General features: G+C 41.5%; 1 protein-coding gene and 1 non-coding gene across 4 annotated transcripts; one reads left to right on the plus strand and one right to left on the minus strand.

Annotated features, from left to right (window-relative positions):
- Positions 1-54: 54 nt before the first annotated feature.
- Positions 55-27,304, minus strand: LOC119733183. 3 transcript variants are annotated; one of them, XM_038206766.1, is made up of 19 exons: positions 27,195-27,304; positions 25,405-25,496; positions 22,966-23,556; positions 22,198-22,379; positions 20,996-21,188; positions 19,619-19,809; positions 18,500-18,692; positions 17,760-17,879; positions 16,819-17,106; positions 15,606-15,641; positions 14,634-14,870; positions 11,162-11,398; positions 9,638-9,892; positions 8,876-9,451; positions 7,554-7,973; positions 7,304-7,456; positions 6,742-6,978; positions 5,734-5,994; positions 55-4,408 (listed from the first exon to the last, which is right to left on the minus strand). In XM_038206766.1, the coding sequence occupies exons 3-19, from the start codon at positions 23,489-23,491 to the stop codon at positions 2,157-2,159; spliced, it is 6,357 nt and encodes a 2,118-aa protein (XP_038062694.1). In that variant the 5' UTR covers positions 23,492-23,556; positions 25,405-25,496; positions 27,195-27,304; the 3' UTR covers positions 55-2,156. The 3 variants fall into 3 exon arrangements, with proteins under 3 accessions (XP_038062694.1, XP_038062693.1, XP_038062695.1); XM_038206765.1 differs by having other exon boundaries at positions 16,537-17,106; XM_038206767.1 differs by lacking the exons at positions 18,500-18,692; positions 19,619-19,809 and having other exon boundaries at positions 16,537-17,106.
- On the plus strand, positions 15,332-15,404 carry Trnal-uag. Its single transcript has one exon. It is a non-coding gene; the product is annotated as a tRNA-Leu (tRNA).
- Positions 27,305-27,600: the final 296 nt, after the last annotated feature.

A 27,600-nucleotide genomic window follows, 5' to 3' on the forward strand; every position in this document is an offset into this window, starting at 1 on the left:
CACATTAATGATCACAAGAAAAAAATCACAATTATGTAGTTTGTAAACCATGGCTTAATGGCATATAGGAACATTTGTATTTCATGCAATTTGTTCGTTTCCAATACATGTAATATCATCACTGTTGCACAGAAGAATACTAAAAACCTAACATGTTGAAGCTTTGGATATTACACTTTTCAAGAAAAGAGTGAAATATCCATGCACAAACTTTTGATCACTAAACGCAATTTCGTCCATAGAACTCTTATTTCCAAAAATCAGTCAATTGACTTATCATTGGAAATCACCTACATTTCTTGATTTCTTCTTAATGACAGCAAGCCAGATGGAATAATTTCACAGGGTGTTTAGTACCAGTACGATCATTAATCCAAGTGAGCTTTTTGATTACAATTCGGTAGGTTACTTTTGGGATAAATGCAAATGATCCCATCCCATATCCCTTTAAATGTGTAAATTAATGAGTACAAAAATCCCCATCATTTAAAATTGCAATCAGTTCGGCTTTGCAAATACAGTGTTTAAATCTCATTTTCATCAAAATCTTCTTTCACGTGTCATGCCAGCAACAACATAATGTAAGTAATGTAAGTAAACATTACTTACATTCAGTTTACATTTCCAATGTGAATAAATCAAAACGCTGATTCAAAGTCTACTTTTTCTCTCCTGCAGAACGACTTTTACCAAATTGAATGGTTGCATTTGGGCATGTTATAAACGACTGCTATCACCTGGGCAACTGCAAAATATCAAAACTGTTAGAAACAAAAATGTCAGTTTTCATACGAGAATATTGATCATACTTGGAACAAACAAATCTAGTGTCAATCAATACTTTGAAGAGGCTTGCAATGATAAAATCAAGCAAATTGTCCACTTGTACCTATTTCAACATAATCAGAAACACAGAAACATTTTCACGTATACAACAATTGCAACGATTGGTCCTGAATGAGCAAACATGACTGTCCTCTGACAAAAATGTGTCATTTGGCAATTCAACATTCTACATGTATATATTATACATGAATTGTTTGACAGTATGAACACTGGTTAGTAATTCTCAATATGGACATAGGCCTATAGTTGAATAGTAAACAAAATCCACGTTATACTGTCCTTACACAACTGGACCACTTTAAAGGTATATTACATAAACAGTCAAGGTTAAAGATCTATACAAAAGGTGATCTATACATAAATTTTGTCATTTTATGCGTAATTTACATTAATTTACCCAAACGATTTGATAAAGAATGAAGCACAAACACTCAACAGAAACATCTGTTTGAAAGGTGTGAAGTTGCGAGAATTTTCCGAATTTGTACATAAGGCAAACGCAAAACAATTTAAAAGTACCCGAGGTTTGGGGTATTATTCTGTATACTAAGTTTTGCACAGCACTGGTCTATGGAAGGGTGTCGTGCAGCCATTTGCGTGTGGTCACATTAGTTTGTTTGAATGCCATATTACTACATTGATCGGATAACAGGGTAGGAGGAGGCCTTTGTCATAAAAGTTGAAGACATCTAACACAACTTTTTCCTAAGATGATGCGATTCAAGATATTTTCTCAAAAGAAATGGAAAGGAGAGGTGGATTCTCCTGTTTAATTGACAATTAGATTGTAGATTTATAATAGTACTCAGAGGTCACCCAAGATACAAGGTCAATTTAATATCACTTTCAAGTGACACCCAGAATGCTTAGTACAGTGCTATTATGTTTGAAGATTTCAATGAATCATTTTGTACAGGAATTGTTGATTGACTTTTCACACTGATTGATTGATCAATTGATGGATTGAATTTTTTGGGGGATGGAGGTTCAGTAGAATGAAGAACTATGCTGGGTATATTATTTGTATTCATAATGTAAGAGGATTCCGAATACATCCATTTGTATTGAAACCCTTTTGTTGACTTTTTATTCATTATCGAGCCCCTTATTGTCCTCTGAAAATAAAGTTTTTTTGTTATTGATTGTTAGTTGTTTGTTTACTTATTCTTTTTTTTGGGGGGGGGGGGGTTGCAGAGCACTGACTTCACATAAAATGACCCATGATACATGCTACTTGTTTCAATTTAATGCGGCTCGTGAGCGTGGTGCATTCATAGGGAACAGGGTGAGAGTTATGACTTGGTGGGAGATTATTTAGGCTTTTCGAATTCTCCCTCTTCTGTTTCCTTCAGGTGAGGGAGGTTTTGACTGACAACTTGTCTGATGAGTTCAGCACTGAGGCCGATGTTACAAAGTCTCAACCCACGTAACTTAGGGAGACCTTGGAGATGATGGGTGAGAGCCCTCACTGCATCCAAACTGAATGCATTGCCATCAAGGGCAAGCCTTTCTAAACCATGCCCAGCAGGAAGGATGCTGATCAGGTCCTTCACATCATCATCTACCAACCTGCATGCAATGAGCAGCAAGATTGTAAGGGATGACAGTACGTGGCTGACATCTCCCATCTGTGCATGCAGGTCAATGTTAAACAGTGAGAGAAGACCCAACCTGCATCCTTCCAGTGCCTTCAATAGATCAACAACCTCATCCGGTGATCGTTGGTTCATAACCAAACCAAGCCTGCCTACATATATTTGTTCCTGCATGCAGAAAAGACTGTGTGATACATGCCCCACGTCAAACCATGACTTTGCCTCAATGTGAATCAAAATGTGTAATCGAGCAGGGTGCTGTACATCCACCACACCAAGTGTTTCCTCAAGAAGGCTAAGCTTCTCCTCCTGCTCAGACAAGAAGTAGTCAACATATATCAGCTCATCTGACTTCATGCTGTCACTCAGAAGAATTCCCCTGAGAAGGGTAAGCTCCTGCTTTCTTACATCTATTTTAAAACCTGTGCCTTTAAGTGGTGGAGTGACATGCTGTAAGTAGTAGCTCAGTGATTTCAGGTCTTCGTTACTCTCGCAGTATACCTCAGTTGGTCTGACTAGTTTGGTAGCCAACTCTTTCGAACTAGACTCGAAAAATAGCAACCGAGCCAATCTCTGCAGTTTCATCTCGTCACCTTGCATCTTTTGTATGTGATCCAGAATGAGACCAGCAGCCTTTCCTGATCTACCACAACAAAATCTCAGCAGGTATTCCATTGCATGAACATTGTGTTCTCGAATCTGCTTCAACTGATGACGGAAATTGTTTTCGTCATCTTGTAGCAATTTCACCAGGTGACATGCTGCAAAGTATTCTTGGATGGACTTGTGGGGGAAAGTGACCAACACCTTTACATCCAGACCACACGTGAACGTTTCACGTTGAACGAAACCCACATGACAACCCTCAGCTAAGGAAGACTGACAATTCTGCAATTCAGTTTCATTGAACATGAGTCTTTCCCCGCTAGAGTCTAGTAGCCCTTGCAATGCAACACGCCCCAAGTCATCAATGATGGACATCATGTGCTGATCACCCATTTCTTCATTGCGGCGAATGAAAAGAACCTTTGCAAACTTTGTAAACAGCTCAGTAATTCTCTCAGGCAATGACTTTTGATTCTTCCAAACAAGGCACATCATCTGGGAAATGATTGGAACTTTGGACATTTCCGATAGATGTTGATTGGTTTTCAGATATGAAACCAATGCCTCTCCCATGTCAGCATCATCAGGAAGGTTTAATCTGATGTACTGATCTCTGTCTTGTGGATTGAAGCCAGTTGTCTCCACCCGGGCAAATGTTGGGTGACCCTCGAGTATTGAATCAACCATGTGCGGTCGGGTTGTGACCAGCACAAAACTTTTTGTAAGGACTCTGTTGTGTAAGATATCCTGAACCCTGTACACGCCCTCCTCAGATTGCAAAACATGAGATGGAATTTGATCTACTCCGTCCAACAGCAAAGCAATGTGTGATTCATGAGCAGCAATAAACCCTTTCACTATGGATTTTGTCAGTTTGGTGTCTTGAGCTAGAATTTGGTCAAATATGGCATCCAAGACACAACTAGATTGCTGCATTTGCCTCAGCTTTATCCAAAGCACAAGATCGAATCTACCACGAAGGGCTTTTGAACCAAGTGTGATGCAAGAGTTAACAACTTTCACTAACAGGGTTGATTTACCCGTTCCAACCCCGCCATAAAGAAGAATTTTGATTTCCTTAACTACTTCTGGATTTAACAAATCATCCAAGGAATTGAGAGTTATTGTCTCATTGATATCTAACAATGTGTCTCCTTCTGGTAATCTCACCGACCTCACTGATTTTGTTTTGCCTGGAATGTGCTTTATTAGATGGAGAGGTACAAAAAATTCCTCAGTACCCACTTGACATGACTGCAGTATAGGGTGTGCAGGAATAGTTGTTGCAGTTTGCTTGTAGTTGTCGATAATTTCCTGTTGTAAATCCTCAAAGGTACCCGGCCCCTGGAGTCCGGTGATTTCTATAAGAGTAATACAATTATAATGAAAAAAAAACATGAAAAAAAGTAGAAATGCTGCAAACTGCTTACTGACTGGATGGACCTGGAATATATAAATCTAAAAATTAATGTAGCCTGACATGGCGAACTTAGCAAGTTCTTCTTCTAATTTTTACAATTATATTGAGTAATTTATTTGAGAAGTGATGAACATTGAACAGAAGTGATGATTCATTACAATTATACTTTTGAGCTACAGTCAACAAAGCTGAACATTCTGCTGGTCTATATTTTCAAGTCCTCGCACCACCTATCAATTTTTTTTGTTCCTGTTTTTAAATATTTTTTTGTTACATTTATCCACATAAATAGTGATTAGTTAATACACTCAACCAAAAAAGAAAGCCCCCCCTTCCAATATTTTTTTGTTTAACTCAAAAACTACTGAGCACTCTCGCTCAAATAAAGACCTGTCAGTACAGAAATTCCTTAGCAATCCAGCCATACTCTTTATTTGGCCCAAAACAGTGATAATGTGTACAAAATTATGCAATTGATGACAAATGATACCGAAAACAGTTGCACTTCTGTATACGTGCAAGTTATGGTTCACACTCACCTTGCACAAATACAAAAGTGCAACTTTTTCGGTACAATTGTCACTTGATGATATCTGGAGACAAGGTAAATGCGCGTAACTTTAGGGTGTAACAGTTGCCATTTTGGTTTGTTACTATGTCTTCATAATCATTTAGTCACCTATATGCTTAAGAAAATGCTATTGGGGTCAGGAAGTGTAAGTAGAATCACCAAAACAAACTTTTCAAGAAATAAAATGATACAAAATATACCAAAATATGAGAACAAATATATAACACCACAGTACTAAAGATTTATGCAAATTAGGCACATTTCCACAAAAAAAGGCCTGGTAACCATCATTTTTGGATTCAGCACCTCCGAATTAGGTAAAATAACTATGTTACCAACTTTACTCGAAAATGCCTCTCTTTGTCCTAAATGAGCCCTTTATTTGAAATATCGCCTAGTCTATAACTAAAAATGGTAAATTGGGGGCAGTATTCCAACGCTTGTCGGATGACCAGCGTTGGAAATTGATAAAAAAAACAGTTAATTCCTCTGGTTCTTTTTAGAACCATTCTCTTAGTTGAGAAATTATTCACACATGGTGTTTCCACAAACCTCTCATTATTTAGTATCTCCACCATGCAAAGCCTCAAATCTTACTTAGAAGAAAAGGTGTTTTGCTTCGTCATTCAATCATATATACCAAGGCTACAACTGTCATGAAAAAAAAAAATGAAAGGGTTCATTCTGATACCTACCTATCACATCTTTGGCAGTGTCTGTTCCCTTGATCTGCTTCAAAGCTATGAAAAGCACTTCCCTCTGATCCGTGCTAGTGGATTGTTGGCACCTCCATTTGACCAGCATGTTGAAGATCTGGTTCTCTGTCTGGCCTGGCCATGGGTCATCCATCACGATGCGCTCGATCTCTGCAGCGCTTAAACCGAGATGTGTAGCCAGCTTCCGCCATTCAGAGCCAAGCATACCAGAGATCTTGTGTAGAATAAGGTCACTGAAACCTGCAAACGGACACGAATTGATTAATGGGGTAACAATAATTATTACAAGAAGATATCTATTATGTTCCGATTACACCTCAAAGGTGAAAGCATTGCTGTTTCAGATAATAACAGGTTCTTACAACATTTATATAGATAACAGGCTAATTTCTTGGTACAATAACTAGCACAGCATATTTGCCATTAAATGGAACTCACTGTGTATGGATATAGCATGCTCGAAAGGGCCTATACCTTATGTTGCAATGGTTGTTTCGACTTGAATTTTGATTTATAAATCAGAGGAAATGTTATTGTCTCATTGAGTAACATACTTTGGATTGGTTTTTGTGAAAACATGCCTGGATTTGAAACATAATACAGAAATGTTTGCAGGCTTCTGTCTCACAGAATAGTTTTGCCTGTGTGTGTGGCTGCACACGTGGGCCACGTTGACTGCACACACCCAACTATATGGTGATACCATTGTCCAGAATGAATATTAAAAAAAAAAAAAAAATGCAAATTATTTTTAATGCGATTGCTTGTTTGCCCCTTTCAAACTTTCTTAGGACCAGAATTTAGTTGATAATACAAGACTCATGCACCTTAAATAGTTAATTCATGTTAGCAAATGTTTCATGTGATTTCTTGAATACCATATGTAAAGTAAATTAAACATAGCTATTTTAACGGCCAAAAAAAAAGGTGTTTTGCTTGGTCATTCAATCATATGTACCAAGGCTACTAATGTCTAATGATACCTACCTATCAGCTCTTCGACAATATCCGTTCTACCCATTTTCATCAGCACTTTGTATAACACCTCCCCCTGTTTTCCCCTCCATTTGACCAGCATGTTGAAGATCTGGTTCTCTGTCTGGCCTGGGTCAGCCATCTCGATGCGGTCGATCTCAGCAGCGCTTAAACCGAGATGTGTAGCCAGCTTCTGCCATTCAGAGCCAAACATCGCAGAGATCTTGTATAGATCAGGGTCACCAATACCTGCAAACAGACACGTATCAATTAATATGGCAAAGGAAGCTTCTGCGAAAAAAAACCTAATGAAGTTTCCTTCAGATCCTACTGATTGTGCCTCAGATCAGAATACAGTTACAACTTTGTTTAGCCTGGGATTGGAGCTAATTGCCCAACCATATGCAATGTTTTCCAAACAGAACCGATTGTTGCTCAACAATTTCATGGGATCGCCCTCCCTTGTTTTCAAGAAATATATATTCATATAATACCCTTTCCTCTGTCTCATCGCCAGCTTTAACGTTATATTTTGGGACTATTTAACCATTCACCCATTTGTGATTATCTATACCTCCTGTTGTTATAAACGATGTCTTCATCACTTTCTCTTCATAGCTGTCTTCAGCGTATTCGGTTGGATCACTACTGGAAGCCCTTGTTGCTGTGCTGCTTTCTCCAAGTTGTTTATGCTGTACCTCTTCCATACTGCTTGAGTCCTCTTCATCTGTTAAAAAAGTAATGCCGACAATGAAAGAGTTATTTTTAAACATAAATTAGAAAAGGAGTCAGATTGCAGTTTTAATTTTACAGCATTTGGCTACCTTTCTGCTGATCCTTTTCCAATTCTTCAAAGAATTTGCAGGCCCGATCGTAGTCGCTTTCTGGTATAGTCGCCTTGATAGCCAAGTCACTCTTATCTTCTGTAGTCAGTTCATCTGTGATGAGAACTGTGATGAGAATCTCTGTCAGTTTCTTGGCGAGTTCTCCAGTGGTGTACATACTCCAGAGTTTGTTCAGACCCTCCCGACTCTTGAAGCGAACAACAAATGTCACAGACCCAGGTATTACTTCCTCAAGCTCTCCGTCACATGAGTTCAGGAAAGCTGAGATTTGCTCAAGGACGTAATCCTTTCCCTCCGTTCTATGTAAGGTAGTCAGGGCTATCCGGAGAACATCATTCATGCCACGGTCCTCGCCACCCTGCCTTGTTACGTCTGTTGCTATTGACACTTTTGGAAACCCTGCAAGGGGGGGGGGGGAGATATCAGGTGACACGTCTTCATTATCAAAAGTACTTTGATATAACAAAGGCCATGGACTCTGTGTGTAAAAGTGGAGTGGGTTGTGCTTCCTAGCAACCCTACATCCCGTAGGAGAGACACTTGGACTTCGTTTTTAAATACTCTCTAAAGTGTTAGTAGTCGTATACCAGGGGACCGCTTCAAATCTGTTTCTCTTTTTCATTATGCATGGATTAAACCGAATTTGTATAAATTATGGCTGAGGCCGCGCCAATTTTGCCATTTTAATTGCCGACATATTGTTTTTGGGTGTAGAGGGAAAAAAGATAAGAAATCAGAGTGCAGTTTATGAAAACTCAAAATGAATTCACGATTCTTTCCGACTGGGCCAACATCAATATATGATGTCGGCCCACTCAGCAATGAATTGCATGTTCATTTTGAGGTGTCTAAACTGCATTCTGATTTTTCATCAGCCTCAGTTTAAGTTGAGCTTGTAATCTATATACTGAGGGTTCAGAATGTGGTTTTGACCCGAGCCAGAAACACCAACAGGCCTCAAAGTCAAATCAAGAAGCCGGTTGAAGTGCGTTTACATAAACAAAAATTTGTTCTTTATACATATTTATCTGACGCATATTTTGTTTCAATTTCATCTATTGCTAGTACGTATAGTACCATATATTTTACTCTTTTCACTGTCATTGTTTGACAATTTGGACATCTGATCGTTTTATTACATTAGGGTGATACACGTTTTTACGCATATCTCGCTATTGAGTGATTGGCTGGCTACTGAGTATCTGGCTTTCTGGTTGTATGTATGATAAAAGCAACAGAGAATAAAAGCCTAGGAAGGAAGCGAGTGAGAGAGAAATGACACATTGATATTTGGAACATACCTGAACTTTTTTCTGTAACCTTCAAGCTTTGAACGTTCAAGGTAAAAGTCGGTTGGTTAACCGCTCCCAAGAAGACAGGAGAATTTTCGCCACTGAAACTCATGGAATCAACGGAAACTAGTTGCGCAGGTCCATGTCTGAGTACAGCAGGTGATCGGGATGAGGTTTGTCCTACAGGTACGATGTCTTGAACTGACTTTGGACCCTGCATTAGCTGTTGGTCTTGTGATGTCATTTCTTTTACCGCTGTCTCTCGTATCTCTGACTGATTTCTTGGTGTAACACCCACTTGTGCATAAGCTGGTTTATGGTCTGTTGACCCTTTCAGTCCATGCTCCTCGGATGATTGCAAAGTCTCTTTCTGAACGTTCGGATGTGTTCCTCCTGCCTCTTGCTGATTTTGTCTCTGTCCCTCAGATGATGAGGTGCTTTTCAGCTTGCTTTGTTCTTTAGCCCCTCTTTCTTGAACTTCTTGGTGAGATTTGTCACGATGACCAACATCTCCCTGTCCCTGTCTTTCAGATGATGTAGTTCTTCTCTGCCTGTTCTGTTCTTTAGCTCCTCCCACTTGAGCCTCTGGTTAAGGATTAATAACAAAATTTTTCATGTGATTTTTGGTATTCCGTAGATAAAGTAAATTCAACACAACTCACTTTTTTAACGGCAAGAAAAAAGGATGTTTTGCCTCCTCATTCAATCATATGTACCACGGCTACTAATGTCATGAAAATAACGATTGATGTGGTTCATTCTGATACCTACCTATCAGGTCTTCAACAATGTCCCTTCTGCTGATCTCCATCAGAGCTGTGCATAACACGTCCCTCTGATCTGTGCTAGTGGATTGTTGGCGCCTCCATTTGACCAGCATGCTGAAGATCTGGTTCTCTGTCTGGCCTGGGTTATCCATCACGATACGGTCGATTGTTGCAGGGCGTAAACCGAGATGTGTAGCCAGCTTCCGCCATTCAGAGCCAAGCTTGTTAGAGATCATACGTAGATCAAGATCACTGATACCTGCAAACGGACACAAATTATCTAATACAGTAAAGAACATTTCTGTGAAAAACTTGTTTCTTGTATCTTGTATTTTATGATCGTTATAAAGATCGGGCTAAACATGAGAATTATACAATCCCAGATATATCTCATGCTATCCCAACCGTTAAGTCTATCAGTGAGGAACCAAAAAGATTTCAACCTTACTAGAAACACCTTTGTAATGAGTACGGCATCTAATTATAAAATATTAAGACAAATCTGATACACAGCAATAGGTGTTCATAAGGTCAGGTGTAGGGTCAAGACTATTTTTATAGGGCTGATAAACATGAATCGTTCTGGTCAAAATTATTCAAACATAATGTCAGTAAGGATATTCATATATTGAAATGTACATATCCTAAAAAAAAATGGGGGGGGGGATGATTCCCCTTCAAATGTTCTTAGGACCGAAAGTTGGTTAATAATAAAGGAGTGGTGAGCCTTAAACAGACGGTAATTCATGTTATTAAAAGTGTTTCATTAAAGGGCCCATGTAATGTAATTATTTTAATGCAATTCTTGAAAAGGCACCTTTGTGTCCCATTTTAAGTTACTTTCAATTTTCATTGTGCTTTTTTTAAGGGCATTTCGGTGCCGTTTTGGTTTTTATGCTATGAACATTTACACATTCATGAGCAAAAGTATGATGTCATTGCACTGAGGCAGAAACCTCATTATTACAGCTATTTCAGCACCATGATTTGCCAGAATTAGGGATATTTTGCTGTTGTCAATTTTGTTTCCTTTGGTGATTTTTTGATGTTTCAGTACATGGCAGGAGGCCAATGAACAGAGTTTCCATACAAATGTATTTAATGACCAAATATTGGGTTCACAGTTTGAACAGAAAACCTATAAATTTAACAGAGTCTTCCTGAAATGACATCACAGCAACAGCGTCCTCAGTTGTCATGAAAAGCATGGAACATTATCAATGTTTAGAGAAGTGCACTTTTCACCGAATTTAACCGAAAGGGATGTCAAATAGTTTTTATACATTTAAGAGGACCAGCTCTGTGCACAAAATATGTTACCAAGTAAAATGCATGTCATGGCGCCTTTAATTTCAGGTACACCATAGATAAAGTAATACAGTTTCTCCATGGGTTCCTTATAAACTAAGCACACCTAGCTATTTTGATGGCCATAGAAAACAATGTTCTGCCTCGTCATATGTATCATATTATCAAGGCTACTAATGTCATGAAAAAAACAATTGATGTGGTTAATTTTGATACCTACCTATCAGGTCTTCGGCAATGTTCGTTCTACCGATCTCCATCAGAGCTGTGCATAACACTTCTCTCTGTTTGCGCCTCCATTCGATCAGCATGTTTAAGATCTGGTTCTCCGTCTGGCCTGGGTCATCCATCACGATGCGCTCGATCTCTGCAGCGCTTAAACCGAGATGTGTAGCCAGCTTCTGCCATTTGGAGCCAAGCCTCTCAGAGATCTTGCGTAGAACGGGGTCACTGAAATCTGCTTACAGACACGAATCAATTTATACGGCAAAAACAATTATTACCACAAGATCTCTAGTGGCTTCAAATGTAAAAGCAGTAACTGGCAGTTAATGGGCCAGTTGCTTGGTACAATAACTAGCACCGTGATTCACCATTAAATGGGACTCATTGCGTATAGAGATAGCGTGCTGGGAATGGTCAATACCTTGCAATGGTTCTTCCGACTGTGTGTTTAAATTTCAATCTAATTAAGTGTTAATCCTTGCCATTTAAAAAAAAGATGAGGCTATTATAATGTTAAGATAGGGCTAAACAGAAGATCTTTAAGATCAGGCTAAACATGAGAATTATACAGGGTGACACCAAAAAAATGCAACCCTAAAAACATTTGCCTTTCAAAAAAAAATAGGTGCTAAAAGAGATGGATTTTGTGGATTTGGATGGTGGGTTTTTATGTTTTGGGTATCAAATTAAAGCTGAGAGCTTTGTCTTTTAAATTCTGAAACAATCAGTCATTTTTCATCCTGTACACAAAAAATTACCACAGTAAGGGATTTTCAATGTACCTATTTGTGCATGTCCTAATCCTTACAAACAACACAGCACATAATATGACAAGAGTACAAATGAATTTGATGGAAATACCTTTTATTTCCCACCTGAACAGGTATCTCATCCCTTTCAGTCCTATTTTAAACCTTTTCAGCATCATAAATATGTCAAAAATTGAAGACATGGCACAAATGAAGGATAATTGCACAGTAGGCTTACAGTAAAATGTTTCACTGTTTGAAGTATATTTGTACTGGATGAAAAACGACTACTTTTACATAATTGGCATTCTTCAGCAAACCAAAGTGCTATTTTCATGATTGTTTTCAGTATTTTAAAGAAAAAGCTCTCAGCTTTAATCTGATACACACCAAAAAAATCAATCAATCCTTTTTTTTAAAGGCAAATGTTTCAGGGTTGCATTTTTTTTTGGGGGGGGGGTTCACCCAGTACAATCCCAGTCTCATGCTATCCCAACCATTAACTCGATCACCGAGGAAGCAAAAACATTTCAACCTTTCTAGAAATGCCTTTGTAATGAGTATGGCAACGAATTATAAAAAAAAATTTTTTAGACACATATATGTATACTAGGCAATAAGAACAGTCACTAAAACGAAAAGGGTTAGCAAGTGCACAGGTGTTAACAAGGTCACGTGTAGGGTGATGACAATTTTTAGGGCTAAAAAAAATGAATCATCCAGGTCAAAATTGTTCAAAATTGATGTCAATACGGTTAATGATCGTTTACGCCTATTGAAATCTACGTACATCACAATTTTTTTTTTAATTTGAAAAATATTTGGTTTTCCCTTTCAAATGTCCTTAGGACCAAAATTTGGTTAATAATAAAGGAGACTCAGGCCTTAAACAGACAGTAACAAATGTGTTTTATTATTTTCAGGTATATCGTAGGTAAAGTAATACAGTTTCTCCATGGCTTCCTGAAGCACACTTACCGTAATTTCCTGCGGATAAGGCGCGCGGCGGATAAGGCGCAGGTCCCTAAAATCACCCCAAAAAATTCAAACGCCAACAGATAAGGCGCACCACCGCATAGACGCATGTTTGACCGCACACAGAAGAACACTAGGCGTCACCCGGTGTCGGTACATCGCCACAAAGGGGCCATTGTGTTGCCTTAGAACGATCACACTATTCGGAGGATGAATTAAGCCGTGTCCGCACTGGACTTTTTTTTTGGAAGGTTTTACCGAGACGATAGTAAAATGAGAAATGGTCAAATGTGACCACTGTCCGCACTTGGACTTTCGACACGGGAAAATTTACCCAGACCGCGTGGGAGAAGTAACCGAGCTGTCACAGTGTCAGTATAAATAATTACTCACCGTACACAGAAAACAAATTGCCGATCACATTTTCAGCCGCCGATACGCACAGTAATATTACACACGCCATTTGCATGCACAACATAATCGTTTACACGATATTATTTCATCTTGACACGCTAAATCTTGACGAAAAGGCCTGTAATTCTGACGCATTTGTGATGCACGTCGTCGAAGCCATGCCGCTGTACGATGTTCCGTGCAGCAGCAGTGCCATCAGTATTCGTTGGTTCCCATCGCATGCTTACAGAATCGAAGCTATGATGTTGGCCAGGAACCAGTGACTACGGCCTACGTACGGTACCGGACCATGATGTTCCGTGCATGACTACAGTAGCGTATCAGGACGAATTTGGATCGTAGAAAATAACATACATCGGTGGAGAAAGAGAATTTCCGCAAATTAATTCTCAGAACATGATCTCTCTTCTCTGTGTATGTATTTGTCCGTTGAAATATATATTTTAACGAGATTTTACCGCTCGGACTTGATGATACAGCGCAGCGTGTTTCTACAAAATGTTCGGCCACACGTGCACTGAGGTTCGTGCGGTCTCTGTATGCATAACATGGCGCTCGGGCCGGAAGTACGCTTTCCTGAGCCGCTTTTACCGACTCGCACTGTTTTCATCTTGATCTTCAGGCTTGCAGAAAAAAAACAACCGCACACCTTTGAGCAACACCAAAACGCGGTGAATGGAGGAACCTTGTTGACTCCGGTTTCAAAATGATGCCGATTGTCATGCTGACATTAGTACTTCATATTATCCTAAGTCTAAAGCAGACTTCAAAGATATCCTGTACAATAAACACCCTCAACGTTCACACAATAGAACTTGAGTGAATGCGATTTCCAAACGTTTAAGTAATTCTGATTGCAGCATTTTCGGAATGAAAAAACGGCCACAAAGAAAAACGTTTGTATGACGGCATTGTTGGAACGAAAGCACGATCACTAAGGGGGATCAACGTATTGCGGCATTGTTGGAATGAAAGCACGATCATGGGGGATCAACACATCGCGGCATTGTTGGAATGAAAATACGGTCACAATGTCTGGAGAGTTGAGCCTTGGTTGACCGCATTATTGATTGCGGCATTGAAGAATTCTTCACACAAAGACCGTCACTTTGAACTCAAGCGACACCAGATAAGGCGCACCTGTAGATAAGGCGCAGCGATGTTTTTGTGGTCTAGAAAGTCAGATAAGACGCGTCTTATCCGCAGGAAATTATGGTAACTATTTTGATGGCCATAAAAAACAGCGTTTTGCCTCGTCATGCAATCATATGTACCAAGGCTACTAATGTCACGAAAATAACGATTGATGTGGTTCATTTTGAGGCCTACCTATCATGTCTTCGGCTATGTCCATTTTGCCGAGCTTCACCAGAGCTGTGCATAACACGTCCCTCTGTTGGCGCCTCCATTCAGCCAGCATGTTGAAGATCTGGTTCTCCGTCTGGCCTGGGTCATCCATCATGATGCGCTCGATCTCTGCAGCACTTAAACCGAGATGTGTAGCCAGTTTCTGCCATTCAGAGCCAAGCCTCTCAGAGATCTTGCGTAGAACGGGTTCAGTGATACCTACAAACAGACACAAATCAATTAATACAGTAAACAACGTTTCTGTACAAAAACTTTGTGATGTTTATTACTTCATTTAACAGCTGTTTATTGTAAACAAAGCTTACACTTATGTTCAGCACGGCAACTTTGGACACTTATGCAATTTTCTTTCTGATTCCATTGATTTTCTCTGTCTCAGATCAAAAGAGAAGAATACTGACTCATGGTGGTAAGTTGGTGCACATGCAGTGTTTTTTCTTGTGTAGACATTATGAAAAACGTAATACATATTTCAAATTAAGTTTTGCCCTTCACCGACGTTTAAACACTGTATACTCAGTGTGTTACCTCCCGAGTGAAAGTTGGAAAAATCACTCGGGTGGGACTCGAACCCACGACCTCCTGCCTTCTCAGTATAATAGTTTATGCAGTACCCGCTGCTATGTACATCAGATTCGAACCAGCCAGCCGATCCCCTTAGCTCGGTGGTCGAGTGGTAAGACATCTGCACTAGAAGGCAGGAGGTCGTGGGTTCGAGTCCCACCCGAGTGATTTTTCCAACTTTCACTCGGGAGGTAACACACTGAGTGTACAGTGTTTAAACGTCGGTGAAGGGCAAAACCTAATTTGATTTATATCACCCTGGCGCAAAATTCCATCTTGTAATACATATTTGTCTCCAATCAGCCTTTGTCCACTCATAAAACGTTTTATCCGGCAAAACGGAAAGTTAAAAAGTACTTTATAACTTACCTGGAACTTCAGGGTGCTCTTTATCCAAGTTTGCTTCTGAAAAGAAAATAATATTAAATGTACCTGCATTATCATTGAGTGACGAAAAATTATGAAACGAAGTACATGCATAGAACAACTGCATATAAACGTACCTGCATATGAACGTACCCAAGAAATTTCATGACTAGGCCCCTATAGGTCAAAGGGTTTTGGAATTTTGGCTAATTAATTATTCATATGGTCCGAGGACCTTTTCTTTTTTACCTCTCAGTACTGAGGCTCTTGGCTTCAGTGCCAATTTGAAATTTGCTGAGCAACACCGAAAGTTGAACATCAGTCCAAACTTCAACAGAGTGAATCTTTATTTCTTTTAGGTGGCAAGGATTTAAGCGTTAACTGTCAGAAGAATTGGACTACGTGCTGTGTTTCAATGAGTCACTAATTGGTTGTGGTATTGTGTAGTACGGATGCTCCAAGTAATTGGTCATTCATTTGAAAATTTGTTACAAAAAGCCGTATCCTCTCTGAGTGATCCCGGTTTGCATTTTCCAGGTCCAAGGACGTATTCTTTTTATTTCTCTCAGTACTGAGGCTCTTGGTTTCAGTGCCAATTTGAAATTTGCAGAATCGCACCGGAACTTGAATATTGGTCCAAACTTCAACAGGGTGAATCTTTGTTTCTTTTAGGTGGCAAGGATTATCTGTGTTTCAATTAGTCACTAATTGGTTGTGGTATAGTGTAGTATGGATGCTCCGAGTAATTCGTCATGGGGTGACAGGGGCTGGTCCGCAGTGAGGTCCCCCTTGTTTCAGGGTCTCTGCTACGCTATATATTGTGCCTAATAGCGTCAATGCAAAGGATGGAGGGGAAGGATGCTGTCAGGGAACCGATATCAGGGCCAGGGGAGTCATAACACGCAGGGTTGACGGACAAATGTATGTGTCTCACCCGGTCTTGGCTGTAGTTGCGGTGGTGGTTGTTGCGTTGGTTCCTGCTGGGAAGGTTGTTCGTTACCAGCCGGTAGTTGTTGGGTTGCAGCTGCCTGACTGTCTTGTGCTGTCTTTGGACAAGGGTTAGTTTGTGTCTCCCCCGGTCTTGGCTGTAGTTGCGGCGGTGGTTGTGGTGTTGGTTCCTGCTGGGAAGGTTGTTCGTTACCAGCCGGTAGTTGTTGGGTTGCAGCTGCCTGTCTGTCTGGTGCTGTGCTTGGACCAGGGTTAGTTTGTGTCTCACCCGGTCTTGGCTGTAGTTGTGGCGGTGGTTGTTGCATTGGTTCCTGCTGGGAAGGCTGTCTGCTGCCGGACTGAGTCGTTTGTTGATCATCCCTCACTCCATCAGCCGGTAGTTGTTGGGTCGGAGCTGTGCTTGGACCAGGGTTAGTTTGTGTCTCACCCGGTCTTGGCTGTAGTTGTTGCGTTGGTTGTGGCATTGGTTCCTGCTGGGAAGGCTGTCTGCTGCCAGACTGAGTCGTTTGTTGATCATCTGGTAGTTGTTGGGTCAGAGCTGCTTGACTGTCTGCTACTGTGTTTGCGTTAAGAGCAACCCACAAACCAAACATGAAGTTACCTAAGTAAATTATTTCTCAAGCATTGGTGCTAACAATACATGTATTTTTTATTGTTTTAGCAATATTAGTGACCTTGACCTTTGACCTGTCAACCCTTAAATTAATAGGCTTGTTAAGACTATTCACAACAACCCACAAACCATAATTCAAATTCAGGACTGTCATAGAGCTCGTTAAACAACTTATCAAGGTTGATACAAGATGGACAAAATGATTTTCAAAATGGCTGGCTGAGGTGATCCAACGACTGTTTCGCGAGTGAAAAAATTCACACCCAAACAGCCATCGTAAATGCTGCTTTTATCCTCGTCCAATTATTCAAAGCATTGTGCAGCTACGCCAAGTTTCGTAAGATTGATCGTAAGTTTATTGCGCAGCTGCGCAACAAATTTGTTGCGTAAGTCTTACAAATGGCACAAGCTGCGCACTTTTTCAGGAAATTGGCTGCTGCCCACTGTCATGGCGCAACCAACAAAGGGTCTATAGATAAACCAAAATTCAAGATTATTTGAAATGCTAAAAAAAAGGACATTTTGGGGATAAGAAACATTCAATTTACATACCTACATTTGCATATTTCTTAAATTATGGCAGAGTTTTTGCTTACCCTCACTGAGTCCGATCTCATGAACGCCCATTGCCTTGACGTCGCCCTCATTGAACAGCCTCTCAGCCTCCATATCAGACTTGGCTGTGGACTTGGCTAGATTCACGGCTGCAATGTAGCCTAGTGCAGGGGTGAGATTGTTGGAAAATGAAAAATCCACAAAAATAATCAGCAAATAAATGCACTGTGGATCTGCAAACATTTCAACTCTGAATACGTGTCCTGAATGACTTCAAATTAGCTTCAGATTCGCGTTCACATTCACATTTGTGATGCGATCAAGCTAAATGAGTCATTTGTCGGCAATTAGGATTTTAAGATAAAGCCCAAAATAGTTCAGTCAGGGTGAAAATTTCAAAATTGACTTTTTTGTAAAATCGGAAGTCTACATATGTCCTCTTTCATGTCAACTTTTTCTTCCCGAGAAAATTTCAGGATAAAGTATTTAAAATGTGACATTTTTGCTAAGGAGTTAATGTCAAAAACCTGAAATAAGGCATGTTTATTGTTGTGTAATAAACACTTTAATTTTTAATCGTTGATTTCTCTGTTTGATTTCTCTGTTTCCTTCTTTCTGATCTGCCTGTGTTCTAAGTCCCATATCTTCTGAACCGAAGGTCGCATTCACTTGGGGTTTTCACCAAATGTAAACTGAAATGCAGCTCTATTCAAAAAATGTAATTAAAAACAAGTGATCGCATGACAAATTTGTGCATTTGGCCTGAAGACTGCTGACCCACCTGCGACAATTTTCTTGTGTTTCTTGTCAATCTTGAGGATTTCTTGGTAAGTCGTAACAGCCACCTCGTAATCCTTCAGTCCCTGCTGGGCCTTGCCAAGGTGCACCAATGCCTTGACGTTGTTTGGTTCCAACTGCAAGGCAGTCCGGCAGTCCTCCATTGCCTCTGTAAACTTTTCCAATTTGTTGTAAGCCTGGGGAGGGGGGGGGGGAATAAGTGAAAAGAGGGGATTCAAATTTGCCGCATAGTGAACAACGAAACGTTGTGTGTCTCAACAGGATAACAGGTGTGTCGCCTGGGATTAATCGTCTGCCTTATGTGCAGTACTACAAAAACACACATGTAAGATGAGTTGGCCCCCTCCCAAAATGATTTTTTCCCTTTCTTTTTATTCCCTTTATATGAAAACTTTTCAGGAAATAAATTAAAACGTTCATGACGTTGCGTATCTCTCTCACAAGCCTTCCCCTCCACTTACCTCTCTCCACCCAGGAGTACACATGTAAATGGGTAAGGGTATTAGTTGGGGAGCAACCTACAATGATCCAGGGGGAATAGGAATATTCTAAGTCATTTCATGAATACTGAGATCTAGGCTCGTAACCGACTTGACTTGACTTGGAGCATGTTTTGACGGCCCTTGAACTGGAACATGTTTCTGACGTCACAGCCGTGACCTGAAACATGTTTCCTGTGCACCGCGAAAACGACTGACCGAAAAATTGTTCATGACGTCATGTTTCTGCACACAGCCTCCCCCCAAAAAAAATCACGCGGCGTCCGGACATGATTAACAATAACATTCAAAGCAAAAGTGGGAGGTTATTGTTAAAGCATTTCCCCAAAGTTCTAAAAAGAGTAGGCCTGATATTCTGTATCAACTTTCGTACCAATTGAAAGTAAAAACCCACTATTTAAACCCCATTTATGGTAAAAAGTAACGTCGTCTGAAAGGCTTCTTTACCTTTCCACCATCTTGAAACGTAAGAGAACCGACCGGAAACATCGGTTCAACTTTGGTCGAAACAATGACTTCATTTCAGTGTAACCGTAGCGCCAAAGTGGCCGCGAACCAGAAACATGTTTACGGTCACAGCGCCATAACGTGCCCTTGTTTACCTGTGCCCTGTTGGTGTACAGCACCACAAAGTCTTTTAGACGTTCCAGGCCCTGCGTGTAGAGCTCAACAGCTCGTGCGTAATCGCTCTTCTTGAATGCTTGGTTCCCCTGATCTTTCAGAACCGTCGCCTCTGCTTTACGCTTCTCTGCACGCTCGCTGGCGTCTGCTTCTTGGGCTCTCTTGACATTATCTGAAAATAAAGTTGATCACACATTACATAAAAGGACAGAGTTTTCTACAGTATAATCCTCCGTTAACCCTAAGACCAAAACAAAGTCTCCAGTTTCTGGTATGGAGCTTGCCCCAAAAGTTGTGCGGTGACGCAGGTTGTTTTTTTCCCCCACTTTTTTTCTTCAAATGTCCGCTGATATGTTGCAGATGACACTTTATCCCCTTAAAAATATCTGAAAGATTTTGCAGGATTGAGGCAGTGGTCACCCCTCCAAGGACCACATAAATAACAGAGCATTTTGCAGGATTGAGGCTGTATGCAATTTTTACATGAAAGCAGTTGGAGGATTTTGAAGGACTGAGTTTGTATCCTAGCAAAAACGCCTAGGGAGTTAGGATTAATACAAATTCTGGTTATGGGCAATTGAATGTCAAGTCAGTATTGAACAGAGCTTTTAAGAGCTCAGTGAATAAACCTGACAATGTATTTTTCAAATCTTCTACATGGACAGCTATTATCTGGTAATGGTCAAGAAGACTACACAGACTAGGAGTTGTGGATCATTTCTCTGAATGTTATTTAGTTTTATACAACACCTGAATAAATCCCCGTCATCTGATTGGTAAATTGTAGATCATGTGACATATTATTATTCGGTATAATGCACGGTGCGACCATGCGTTATACCCATGCGTTATTACCGTTTCACTTTGCGCTTGTTCCATGCCGCGGTATTTGCGTGCAAAATGCATGCTGGTGTGCGCGTTCAGCGTAGCGCGTATTGTTCCAAAGAGCTAGCGCTACAGCGTTGGCTTCAAACATTTTCGTGAAGGGGTAGTTCAACATCTTTAAAATCAAAACAAATTGTAGTTTATAATTTACCAATCAAATGACGAGAATTTATTCAGGTGTTGTATAAAACAAATAACGAATGTTTTACGTTCGTGCGATGGAAAGAATAATTTCATTCGGTGACAGATTGAATGTTTTATTCCACTCGGCTTCGCCTCGTGGAATAGAACATTCAATCTGTCACCTCATGAAATTATTCTTACCATCGCACTCACAAACATTCGTTATTTGTATAATAATGGTTTTTTGGTTTTGTCAAAATTTCACACAATTCGATAAGGGCCGACAAATGACTCATTTAGCATGATCACATGACATGTTTGTGCATTTGGCCTGAAGACTGCTGACCCACCTGCCACCATTTTCTCGTATTTCTCGTCAATCTTGAGGATTTCTTGGAAAGTCGTAACAGCCGCCTCGTAATCCTTCAGTCCCTGCTGGGCCTTGCCAAGGTGCACCAATGCCTTGACGTTGTTTGGTTCCAACTGCAAGGCAGTCCGGCAGTCCTCCATTGCCTCTGAAAACTTTTCCAATTTGTTGTAAGCCTGGGGGGGGGGGGGGGGGAATAAGTGAAAAGAGGGGATTCAAATTTGCCACATAGTGAACAACGAAGCGTTGTGTGTCTCAACAGGATAACAGGTGTGTTGCCTCGGATTAATCGTCTGCCTTATGTGCAGTACTACAAAAACATACATGTAAGATGAGTTGGCCCCCTCCCAAAATGATATGTTTTACTTTCTTTTTTTCCCCTTCTTTTTAAGAAAACTTTTCAGGAAATAACTTAAAACGTTGCATATCTCTCTCACAAGCCATCAGCAATGTGCAAATAGTGCACAGTACTATATACTTAATCCCTTTCCCCTTTTCAGAAAATCGAGCCCTCTTGGCCCCTCCCCACCCCCCCCCAAAAAAAATGGTTATGGCCCCCCCCCCCCTTGAGAATGGCAGCATGTGCAGTCTACAATAATGGTTGTTTACTTCATGAACCCTGCATTGCATATAAATACAACGCGTTGCAAATTATCTCATATACACCACAATGTCTATATTACATTTGCGTGAAGGGTACATGTGACTCGCAACAGAATACTGCAGCTTTTCAATATCATGTCTGGCACGAGCGAGTTAAAAACCTTCAAACAATTGTTGACTGCTGTGATGTGGGCTATGTCATGTTTAGCACCCTCTGCTTTACCTGCAGGTGCTATGCCCCCCTCAGGTGTCATATCCCACATCACAGCAGTCAACAATTGTTCATTTGTCTACCTTTGGGGGAGTGTGGCGGAGTGGTTAGGGTTATAGTGACTCATGATCAGAGGGTAAGGGGTCCAATCCAGCTGCTGGTCATATGGTGTGTCCTTGGGCAAGCCACTTCACCTCCACTTGCCTCTCACCACCCAGGAGTACACATGTAAATGGGTAAGGGTATTAGTTGGGGAGCAACCTACAATGGACTGATCCAGGGGGGATAGAAATATTCTCAGTCATTTCATGAATACGGGGATCTTTCATGAATACGGAGATCTCGTAACAGACTTGACTTGACTTGTTTACCTGTGCCCTGTTGGTGTACAGCACCACAAAGTCTTTTAGACACTCCAGGCCCTGCGTGTAGAGCTCAACGGCTCGTGTGTAATCGCCCTTCTGGAATGCTTGGTTCCCCTGATCTTTCAGAACCGTCGCCTCTGCTTTACGTTTCATGTGTTTCTCTGCGCTCTCGTTGGCGTCTGCTTTATCTGAAAATAAAAATGATCGCACGAAACATAAAAGGACATAATCCTCCGTTAACCCTAAGACAAAAACAAAGTCTCCAGTTTCTGGTATGGAGCTTGTCCCAAAAGTTGTCCGGCGACGCAGGTTTTTTTTTTTTGCCCCACTTTTTTTTCTTCAAATGTCGGCTGATATGGTGCAGATGACACTTCGATCCCCTTAAAACTCTCAAAAATGTCCTTTAGAGTGGAGCTTGAGATGACTCAGTAAGGCCATAAGTCTTGAGAAGTCTGACCCATACGATCTCAACCGACAGAAACATTCTTCAGGAAATTTTGACAGTCAAGACAAAAATCAGAGAAAACGACAATGTCAGACCATACAGCGACATCGACATCGTGCATGAGCTGCCAGGCTAGTCATTAGTCTGCTCCCTTACATATTGTGATAATTAAAATGCATTTACAGATTCCCTGAGATACACGACCATCGCTCCCTCATTCTGGCTTCCAGACGCACAATAACAAAATTACAACACTGTCAATGCAAATGGTGCCCGACTAAATTTAGTGCAAAATATGCAGGGTTTACAGACAAATGTATGTGTCTCACCCGGTCCTGGCTGTAGTTGCGGTGGTGGCTGTGGCGTTGGTTCTTGCTGGGAAGGATGTCCGCTGCCAGACTGAGTTGTTTGTTGATCATCCCTCACTCCATCAGCCGGTAGTTGTTGGATCGGAGCTGTGCTTGGACCAGGGTTAGTTTGTGTCTCACCCGGTCTTGGCTGTAGTTGCGGTGGTGGTTGTGGCGTTGGTTCCTGCTGGGAAGGATGTCCGCTGCCAGACTGAGTTGTTTGTTGATCATCCCTCACTCCATCAGCCGGTAGTTGTTGGATCGGAGCTGTGCTTGGACCAGGGTTAGTTTGTGTCTCACCCGGTCTTGGCTGTAGTTGCGGTGGTGGTTGTGGCGGTGGTTCCTGCTGGGAAGGCTGTCTGCTGCCATGAGTCGTTTGTTGATCATCCCTCTCTCCATCAGCCAATTTTTGGGTTGCAGCTGCCTGTCTGTCTGGTGCTGTGCTTGGACCAGGGTAAATTTGTGTCTCATTTTGTCTTCGGGCTCTCTTAGCCGGTGGTTCTGCCATTTAGCGCTGATGATGTGGTCACAGTTTAGTTACAGACAGCTTCGGTAGTCCAACCCGGTATAATCCTGCGAGTGCAAAATACAATCAGGTAAAATCACATAATGGATGCTGTTGGTCAGTCAATCAGTCCATCGGTCGAACAGTTGGTCACTTTGTCAGTCGGTCGATCGGTTAGTCTGTCAATCTGTCATTCAGTCAATTGGTTTGTTGCTCTGTTGGTTCGTCAGGTGGTCGGTCGATGGTCTTTTAATATTGGGAACGTCATGGATTTGGGGTGAGGGCAGTTTTGCTTTCTTCAACTTGTTTGTAACTCTTTCCTTTATTTGGTTCTTTCAATTTTTCATTTTTTGCAACAATTGTCATTTCCCCCTTTGGAAGAAAAGGTGGTCCAGAACAGTACTGTTTTGTTAACTTCTAATAGAAACTGTTCTACATGTAGCTCTGCCCTCTGCCTGTCATTCCAAAAATTCTTAGAAGCCCTCTACAGTGAAGCGCCCCCTCTTGTGTGTGCTCTTCATCCGTGGCCGCGTATTGCATCTGGGCACTTCACAGAGCGCCAAAGATTTTGGAATGACAGGCAACAGCCGCGGTGCGCTTTGCCAACGTTGACGCATGCTCAGTAGATGATTAAAGCTCTTGTCTGGTTCCCCGACCCCATTGGCCTTTTGACTATAAGGGTGGCCGGGAAACAGTCTGGTAAATATCAGAGACATGCTTTTTCAAAACCGTCTGCATTCTTGAACGAATTACCATGATTTTGGGATAACTAGACCTCTGAAGGAACCAAATTTAACGATATTTTTGCTATTTAGCAGTCATACTAATAGCTGGGTTGCTTTTCTGCTGACAAAATAATTTTGATTTTTAATTAATTTTTCGGCTCCCCTAGCAACGGGACGCTCCCTGTTTATACCACAGGTGGGATGTGTGAAGTTAAATATGGAGGTAGTCGAGTATTTCCATCACATTTATATGGGATTTCATTACGTAGCCGGCAACAGGTGTGTTTTTTTTTGCGTGTCGGACGCTTCGCCCCATTTTCACTTCGCCCCTAACCGCTTCGCCCCACCCCTGCTTTGCCCCATCCCCGCTTTGCCCCATCCCCGCTTTGCCCCATCCCCGCTTTGCCCCATCCCCGCTTTGCCCCATCCCCGCTTTGCCCCATCCCCGCTTTGCCCCATCCCCGCTTTGCCCCATCCCCGCTTTGACCCATCCCCGCTTTGCCCCATCCCCGCTTCGCCCCATCCCCGCTTCGCCCCATCCCCGCTTCGCCCCATCCCCGCTTCGCCCCATCCCCGCTTCGCCCCATCCCCGCTTGGCCCCATCCCCGCCTGGCCCCATCCCCGCCTGGCCCCATCCCCGCTTCGCCCCATCCCCGCTTCGCCCCATCCCCGCTTCGCCCCATCCCCGCTTCGCCCCATCCCCGCTTCGCCCCATCCCCGCTTCGCCCCATCCCCGCTTTGCCCCATCCCCTCTTTGACCCATCCCCGCTTTGCCCCATCCCCGCTTTGCCCCATCCCCGCTTTGCCCCATCCCCGCTTTGCCCCATCCCCGCTTCGCCCCATCCCCGCTTCGCCCCATGTAGTATGAAAAAGGTGAAGGCTAGGGGTGCAGACCAAATAAACTGCCAAAGACCCCCGATAATATATGCTCCCAATTCTAGAAACTCAGGAAAAATACAAACTCTCTGATGAGGTGTTCGAGACACAGGGACCGAGACACACATCAACTTTTTCGCTATTTCATCATCTTAAATTTTCTGTTCAACTTATAAAATAGAACAGATCTAAAATTAAAGATGATGATATAAGCAAAATATTGAGGTTACCCAAAGACTATTCGAGCATTAAAATCATTAATTTGATTTTTTTTTTTTTACAACATGTTGATTAATTGTCGCCCTGTATACGTACACCGAACTGTTGGGCACATGCATGATTTGCGTAGCTACCTGTAGCTTGATGGGTTCAATTTGATTGTCTTCGTTGGTACAAAGCATGGCGTGCTAATTTGGAGAGGAGAAATGAAGAACTGAAGAAATATTAGTCGATTTTTTATTTTTTTAAATTTTTCATGAAATTTCCAGATTCATTTGCACACGTGGAAAGATTTCCATATACGAAGTTCACTAATTTTCCTCTGTATTGACTAACACGCCCCCAGATAGCAATTTCATGTCATCAAAGTCAATTTGAGCAGTGAGAAAATACAAGCATTTTCTTAGAAAACACTTACAATTTTTCAGTCCAATCTCATAGGGTTTATACACAGGGTGTTGAGTGAACTTCGTATATGGAAATCTTTCCGCACACGTTTGCGTATCAAAATTTCAACATGAAATTTCACAAAAATTAGACATCTGAAAAAGGCAGTACTTTCTGATTAGCCTATAAAGTAGTCCGAGTAACTTGGACCCAACTTATCGCCTTTTTTTAACATTTTGGACATGGTCTGGCGATAGTGGGGTCCAAGCTAATGCCGCGACTTGGACAACATCATCCTGTCACTGTCCCAAACCAACATTTTCCAACAAAAAACATCAGATTTCACCTTAAAAACGGCCTCCAAATTACTAGACATGCCACCTGAAGTACAAGTAGACATCGATGATTAAGATGGTTGTACTTAAGTTTACTTACGATCCGGAAGAAAAGTGAAATTTTCCGTTCAATTTTGAAGACCCCCTCTGCCTAGGTTGTCGTTGTTGTGCTCACGTTCAAAACTGCATGATACGCTGTGTGTACGCGTTCCCAATTGGGTAATGGTGTCTGACCTCGACCTCATGCAAAGGTCGTGACGGCGCGCTTGCGCACAATGCACTGCATGCACAGCAGATTCCCCTGCGCCGCGCCGACGACTGTTTCCTGATGAAGAGTGCGACTCCTAGGCGTACCGCGAACTTACACAGCACAACCATCTTAATCATCGATGTCTACTTGTACTTCAGGTGGCATATCTAGTAATTTGGAGGCCGTTTTGAAGGTGAAATCTGATGTTTTTTGTTGGAAAATGTTGGTTTGGGACAGTGACAGGATGATGTTGTCCAAGTCGCGGCATTAGCTTGGACCCCACTATCGCCAGACCATGTCCAAAATGTTAAAAAAAGGCGATAAGTTGGGTCCAAGTTACTTGGACTACCTATAAAGAGGGTGAGTTAGCTGGAGTTACCCAGCCCTGAGTTTTATCATTGGGTTGTCATCTAGGGCTGGAGCGCATTTTTCTCAAAACTTGTAGTAGGCCTATTTGCAAAAAAAATTTGGAAAATGTTCAATTTTGTCCCCGTTACACACTAATTGCAACTGCAACTCACCCCAAACTTGCCTGGAATAACCATTACACAGGTCCTTGAAGTAAAAAACGATCCACGATGAAGATTCAGCCTACAATTGCAGTGAAAACAGGAGGAATAACCGCTAACTTGACAACCTTTCAGGCATGGCCAGGACTGCTATTGGTTTGTGCACAAAAAAAATTGTGTACAATGAATGGCGGTCGATTAACAGGCACAGAGAGCGATCGCTGTCAACTACTCGTTTTTGCCGGCTGCGCTGGCTGTTGGCTTAAGCCTACTCCGGATTTTTTTCCGGAAGTAGGCCTATCATGCCTATGCCCAACGAAATTCACTAAAGTTAACAAATAAAAAGGCGATAATTTGGGGCCCCAAGTTACTCGGGTTACTGAAGATCTTACTATCATAGAATACCTTCTGCCTCTAGAAGTTTTCACTGACGTAACCGATGACAAAACTTTCCCTTTCTTGCTGAACTTTTAGGAGTTTCAACTTTCTCCTCATGTCTACCTCTTTTTATTTCCTCTTGCTCGATCATGCATGAAAACTTGACGGGCGCCCTCTGTAGTTGGACGTAGAAATCTTACTTTCCGAGGGCGCCCTTCTCAATTAACAGTGGGGTGGAGGTTTGGCACTTCAGTTACGGAAAAGAAGACTTTTAATAATGAATATAAGAATGTCAACTTTCAAGGAAGAAATACTAACTCGTTGTTAGGACATTAACTCAAGAAATACCTATTATAGAAAATCGTAAAAATGATTAAAAGTATTGTGTAAAGCGCGAAACATACAATTTGAATTAAAGTCAACTTTCTGGAAG

The sequence above is a fragment of the Patiria miniata genome, unplaced genomic scaffold, assembly GCF_015706575.1.
Source record: "Patiria miniata isolate m_02_andy unplaced genomic scaffold, ASM1570657v1 HiC_scaffold_25, whole genome shotgun sequence".
Classification (NCBI taxonomy): Eukaryota; Metazoa; Echinodermata; class Asteroidea; order Valvatida; family Asterinidae; genus Patiria; species Patiria miniata.